Genomic DNA, 7,011 nt, shown 5'->3' with positions numbered 1-7,011 from the left:
GCTCCGGGCTTTAAATCCAGACTTTTTGTGTCGAGCGTGCATGCAGATGCCTTTGTTGTACGAAGCAAGGAATTCTCATTAGGGTGGCTTTGAAATAACATTAGCAGGCGGGTTAAAAGGGAATTATTGCGTTCATTAACTATAGCGAGGTAAGGGCACTCGAGCTAAGAAAAATCCGAATCTGAAATATAGGGTAGGGTGATGTGTGTTGAAAAATGCGATGATTGCCTACAACATTTTTATACGACTTATTTATTGTATTTCTTATTCTTTTAATTCATGAATCAAATAAAACGTATTTCTTGTATTCAAATTTTAAATGTAGGTTTCAAAAATGTCTGGTATGCAAACGAACAAAATTTAAATTTTTTCGTATCCTTTGTAAAATGGAAAGGAAAATTATGCTTTTTCAGGTAAGAATATGAGTACAATGCTCATTTAAACACGGCTACTTGAGACAAACTGCGAGACGTAGGGCCCGTAACCGTTTCCTTGCATTTTACTTTCGAGCACTTAAGGAAATGATCTGCACAAAATTCCGCAAATATGCACTTATTTCTAATCGTCGTTGCACACAAGTCATTAAATATTAATGTAAAGTATTCGTTATGTAATATGAATCTACGCGACTAGAATTACATAACGTGAGTCACGGTATGTATGGTGCAGCGATTGAAATTTATTTTGTTGTTTCAGAATCATCATCGGAGGATAGATCGTCCTCATCCGAGGGCGAGGAGGACGAGTTCGGTGAGTTCGATCCGTTCGCAACCGCCCCGTCCCTGCACTCACCCGACAGCGGGCGCTCCGACCCGCGCTACGCCAACGCGCCGCGCAGGAACCCCAGCCCCTATTACTACGGCGACCTGTTCAAGACCGCCCCCCCGCCGCCCGCACCATCCGCGCCCACCGTGTCCACATCCTCGTCCCGAGGCCCGCGCTACAGGAAGTCAGCCAGCCTCGACGCCCCCCACGTCGCCCAGCGACCGAACCTGCCCAAACGATTCTCGGTGGCGGAGGATGGCTTCCGTGAGCTAGAGAGGTCGTCCTCTTCGTCCGGCGAGAGCGCGTGGATGCCGCCGAGGCGCCGCGGGCGCGACGCGGCCGGCTGCGTGTGCGCCGCGCCCGAAGATGTAGAGGAGCATCGGCCGTCCCGCAGCGTGTTTTACGTGCCGGCGCCCCTGCCGCGCTGGCCCCGAGAGATGAGCACGCGACAGATCTACGAGACCGCCTTCGACTGCAAGATAGCCCGCTCCGACGATGACCTGGACGACTTCGACCGGGTCAGCAACCACCCGGCCCTCCTGCAGGCCGAGGAGCGGAAAGTGATCTCGTCCGCCTCGTCCGCCTTCGAGGCGGTCGAGCGCGGCGAACCGGACTACAAAGGTCGCCGGAAGGTGACCATGAAAACGGACAGCGTGCGCCGCTCCAAAATACCCACTATCCGTCAAAAGAGAGAAACGGAAAACAATGCTTGCGCCCTGTCTGAAGAGCTCGAGAAAGTGCATATCGAGGAGGACGAGCGCTCGACGTCGTCGCAGCTGCCCCTGCGCGGGTACACTCCGTCGCCGCCGTCGACGGCGCCCCTCCCGACAAAATTTCAGCAAAAGGATGGATACGCCATGAACAGTATAAAGAGTGCCCCGAACTTGCCCCAGACGCAGCCGGCTCATCCCCGTCTCAAGGACCTAAGGTTACCCGTGAAATCGTTACGAGCGAGGGATACGCCGACCAGCAGCGACGCGAGCATGACGGACGTCAAGGCTTCGGTGTCGACGGAACTCGACGTGGGACAGCGCTTGAGGGATTCGAGTCGGGAATCTCGAGATGGAGACGATGAGAGGGGACAATCTAAAGACGGTATTTTTTTAGAGATTAAGGGTCGACCCACCTCCGATTCGGACACACCTGAACTGAATCGGTACCCGGGGCCCAAGGGGGTCGGCCCTATAATGGAGTTCAAAGGCAGGCCTGGCATTGCGCGTCCGAGAAGAAAGTATTCCAGCACCGAGAGTATGGCTACGAGCAGTAGCGGCGGAAGCATGGAGTCGCTGCGGAGTAGTAACAGCGAGGGCGATAGGAGTAGCAGTAGTTCCGAAAGTAGGCATTCTTCTTCTCTAAGTTCGCACAGCTCAGATTCGGGCAACGTCCCGTTTATGAAGTCACACCACATGCAATTGTCCGGGTTCGGCCACCATCCAACTAAGTTACATATTTTGAGCCCTATATCTGACAAGTCCTCGCAGGAACCAGCGTCGGAGACGTCAGACAACAACAAAAACAACAACTCGCAGAAAGTGTCGCCGGAGGACGCGGAAACTGGAAACACGACTATTCAGACGACCGTCGAAATACTACCCAAACCTAAGCGACGCGCGTTGCAAAATAGAAACTTACTGAATCTTGCTTTTCGACACTCGACACCGGGTGACACTGAGATTCAAGGATCCGACAGTGGCATATCCATTCACTCTAGAGAAGGTGTCGATTCGCGAAATGCGTTCATAAATTTTAAAAACAGTAACACCGAAGAGGAGCGAAAGGACGACGGGGGAGACCTTTCCGATCTTCCATTCGATATGCCTAAACTGAGAAGACGTCGAGCCGAAGCCGAAGTCGATTTGAGATCCTTGCCATTTGATATGCCAAAATTACGCCGCAAACTGCGCGGACAGTCCCTCCAACTCAACAGCGACTTCGGTGAAGCGATCTCCAACGCGTCGTCCAGCCAAAGCGTTCAGGATTTAAATCAAGGTGAGCATTATTATTTTTCACAAAAGTTTTTCGTGATTTTCTATCGGATTAGCCTGCCATGTTGCATTTCTCTTAAATGCCGACGGTACCACACGTCAATCTCTGAAATCCGAGGGTCCGTCGAGTTCAATTTTTACAAGACGTAACTCGACGCGACCGCTACTGTATTATGCCGATTAAGATGTATGACTCCAGATTTCTCGACTCCCGATATAATTTACTTGAGTGCTTTTTGCCCAAGTTTTTCCTGTATGTTCGGGGCAATTTGTAAACGTATTGTTGCATTAGGAGTTTTTGATTGCTCGTGGATTGACGTAATGAGATGTGGCATGCTTCGTTTGTTGTTGCTTTTAAGGCTAATTTATTTTGTGATACTGTCACGGTAAATATTTTTTATTGTCATTGTTAAGTTTTTGTTTATGTTTTGTTTTTATTGTTTCCAGGAAAGAAGCACAAACTCACGTTGAATTTCGACAGTGGCAGCGGTGGCGGCGGTTCTAAGGGCTTACATCTGAATTTGGGTCCTATCGCCCCACCTCGAGATTTGATTGACTCCTCTTTGCCACTTGACCGACAAGGGTATGTATCTTATTATTATAAACATTGTTATTAATACTACTTAAAATTACATTTATAGTAAGTTTGAGAAAAATTTGAATTGCATTATATTTGGATGATCTAACAAAATTCTCTTTCGAATGAAGTTTTTTGAATTTGCATGTTATTAATGTATTATTTAATTTATTTCCAGGTGGTACCATGGGACGCTCTCACGCTTGGAGGCGGAGGGTCTGCTGCGGGACGCCAACGAAGGCGCCTTCCTCGTGAGGAACAGTGAATCCACTAAACACGACTACTCGCTCAGTTTGAAGTAAGTACCTTTAAATATCTACTGGATCTTATATTATGTTAGGATTTTAGTTGCTAGGACTCCTTAATAGTCATACTTTAGCTGTAGTTTCTTTTTTATTCCAGCTTTTAACTTTTATGTCTAAACGGTAAAACTGTTTTCTTTCTGTCCAATAGCATCAATATCATCAAGTTAAATAGATATTATGTAATTTCTAATAGCGTCTCTTTAATCTTTCTTGTTGACAATATCAAAGTCCAGATTGTTTACATTTCAAAATTTTGTTATTTCCAGATCGACTCGTGGCTTCATGCATATGCGTATCTGTCGTGGCGGCGAGGGCTACACTTTGGGTGGTGCGGCTACCGCCTTCCCTACCGTCCCTGCACTGATGCGGCATTACGTCACAGCCCAAAGACTGCCAGTTCGAGGAGCGGAGCACATGGCACTCTCCACACCTCTTCAGGCAGTTCTACTCTGAAAGAAGAATCAGAAGGAAACTGGACCGATTCAAGAACTGTCGGATTCAATTCGTAAACTTTTCGAATCATTCGGGAAGTTTCCGACCGATTCGAAAACGGTTGGGAGTGAATTCGAAAATTTTTCGATCCGAGAAGTTTCGAATGGGTGTAAATTTTGGAAGGTTTTGATATTTATTCGTAAAGTAAGCGGTTATGTGTTATAGCTTAGATCAGTGAATGATACCAAAGATAGTGTAAGCGTAAGGCTTGACCTGAGGTTCTGAACCTCGCTAGTCCCACGAGTTTTGATACTGTATGCTTTTTCTATATCACTTAATGTTAACGAATTAGTGTTACAGTATGCTTTATTCGCTATTTTATTTATATTTCGCGATGATTATTGGACCAATTCAGAATAGGACGGCCGTGGCCTAAAAGACGCCTGTTCGGTCGAGGCGCTTTTCCAGTACGTATTTAGGTAACTTATTTATTTTAATATTTATAGAACCTAGATTATTTTATTTAGACGCAAGTTTGATATAGTTTAAGCCGTAACGCCATCTATCGAATGCAATGGGAAAGCGCCGGTCGTGAATGCAGATTAATATATTTTACTCCATAGTAGTAAGGTTGGTTTTGATACTGTGTGTATTTATTTATTTTTTCACAACACTTTATCATTAGACTTAATTCATACACGAGTTATGGCCGTGCAATCTTTTCAATTCATAAGTAGCAATAGTATTAAGAGTTAGTAACTTTTGCACCGCAATAGGACAGTTTTACAATGTAATAGAATAAGGAGTGTCGGAGGCACAGGAGTAAAAGGCCAAGGCCCAAGACGCGATTGCGTCTTACATGATGTAGCAATCGTTTCTAGTAAATAACCCATATTTATGGCACATTCGCGTATAATTAAGATCATAGAAAGATTGCACATGTTATGTAATATTCACATTGACTTATTTATATTTTTTGTTACATTAGACTTAATTAAGTAGGATTACGATGTTTATGGGCCCCTCGTATTTAATATAGATTAGATATCGACGCTTCATTTTCACCGAAAGTGAGGTAGCGATGTGACATTATAGTTTTTTCTGTGATTTAGTTGGATAAAAGAAAAGCCAAAAAAATTAGTGTTTATAGAGCGTTATGCTTTATTTGTGAATAAATGTCCGGATTGATAGCGAATGTTGAAAAACGTGATCTCAAATATCTTCCTGAGCGATTCAGTTACCTTAGACTTAATTTATATTAATTTGTACCTGATTTTGTAACTAACAACGTTGTTCGAGACTTAAAATTGTGTTTGGATGTTTTGTTGAGTGATTTGAATTGTATTTACACTGGATGTAACGAGCGAATTTTGATGTGAAGTATATTTAAGGTTACTAAACCACCGCGCAGCAGCTACGCAAGTGTGCAACTAATTTTAATAACAATAATTATTTACATAATATTTTACTAGTATACTGCGTGTGAGCAAAATGAACAATTGAACGACTTGGCTACGCGCTAACGCGGCCTCTGCTCATCCGCTTGTACCGCATAAGTAACGTAGTTCTATAAAGGATTGTAGGTTAATGTATGTATAATTTTTTGTTGAACATTTTGAAGTGTCAAAATTTTTGCATTAACGACGTAGCGAGGTCGTATGTTAGGTAGTTATAGCTTACCCTAGTTATAATCAATTTGAAGGTGTAGTTTGAAAACGAATGATAATAAAAATGTTTAAAATTCTGCAAGTTTTTTTTGTTAATCCTTTAAAGAACCCAAGGATCATTTTTAGGATCAGTTTTTACTACAAGTAACAAACTATGGTAACTCCAAAGTTGTAATACAAGTTGGTCTCCCCGGTCCCCAGTAGACACAATTTAAAATGTGTAGTGCAGATTGCATAGCATTTCATATTATCAGAGTTAAAATTAAATTTTAAATGCTGATTGCTATTTTCAAAGCTCTATAAATGTTAAGAAATAAAAATAATTAAAAAACCGTGTTTACGTATTTTACCACTAGGTGGCGCATTGCGTGATAAAAATATTATATTAAAGAAGGGTTCTATAAATATTTTATATATAAAAACATATAAAATTGTTCTAAATTATGACTAGGTAACAATTATTATAATTATTGTTACCTACCTTAATAAATAAATATTATTGTATAGAAATATATTTTACTCACGCAATGCGCCACCTAGTTGTGAAATACGTAAACACGGCTTTCCTTATTTATTATTGTATAGAAATATTAAACCCTGAGTCGTGACCTGACACGCGCTTGTTTTCCGGTAGCGGTAAAGTTTTCCGTCTACCCTCACCTTTTCCCAGTATAATAATATAGTTATTATTTAGTATAGGTCCATATAATTATAACCTTTAGAAGAGGCATTCCATACAACAGTCAGCGCGCAAGATTAGGAATCCAAAAGGCATCTTCAAGCAGTTCCAGAGAAGAGAAAATTTCTCTTTAATTTTTAAGCACATTTAATGTGCCTTTCCCTAAGTGTCTAAACACACTAGGCCGAAGTTACGCGGCGTAAATTCAGCATGATTAGTATCTAAACACACTAGGCCGAAGTTACGCGGCGGAAAATCACATGACACACTATTTCGTCGCGTTCCGTCCGTATTTTGTATGCGATTGTATGGCGTAATCATGCGGAATTTCCGACGCGTAACTTCGGCATAGTGTGTTTAGACACTAAACGCCCGCAATGTATGACACACTATTCCATCGCGTTCCGTCCGTATTTTGTATACGTTGACGTAATCACGCGGAATTTACGCCGCGTAACTTCGGCCTAGTGTGTTTAGACACTAATCCTCTGTGTCTTGCCAATATTTTAATTATTTAATCATATTTTTGGTGAAACACTTAAGTGCCATCTATTAACATGGTGAAGTAACTTTAACGCAAGGTAAAAAGGTTGAATATTCT

At 42.5% G+C, this 7,011-nt stretch overlaps 1 protein-coding gene across 2 annotated transcripts in view; it reads left to right on the top strand.

Moving 5' to 3' along the window:
• LOC121734039 (serine/arginine repetitive matrix protein 1) overlaps window positions 1-5,808 on the top strand; it is a 225,029-nt gene extending 219,221 nt beyond the window's left edge. For both annotated transcript variants that reach the window (XM_042124441.1, XM_042124442.1), the window contains 4 exons: window positions 697-2,754; window positions 3,198-3,333; window positions 3,506-3,625; window positions 3,899-5,808. In XM_042124441.1, the coding sequence (XP_041980375.1) occupies window positions 697-2,754; window positions 3,198-3,333; window positions 3,506-3,625; window positions 3,899-4,085 (2,501 nt within the window). In that variant the 3' untranslated portion in view covers window positions 4,086-5,808. The remainder of the gene's footprint in view (window positions 1-696; window positions 2,755-3,197; window positions 3,334-3,505; window positions 3,626-3,898) is intronic.
• The last annotated feature ends 1,203 nt before the right edge of the window (window positions 5,809-7,011 follow it).

Source organism: Aricia agestis, chromosome 15 (assembly GCF_905147365.1).
Source record: "Aricia agestis chromosome 15, ilAriAges1.1, whole genome shotgun sequence".
NCBI lineage: Eukaryota > Metazoa > Arthropoda > Insecta > Lepidoptera > Lycaenidae > Aricia > Aricia agestis.
The sequence above is the reverse complement of the archived record's forward strand: the minus strand, read 5'-3'. Positions and strand labels throughout refer to the sequence as shown.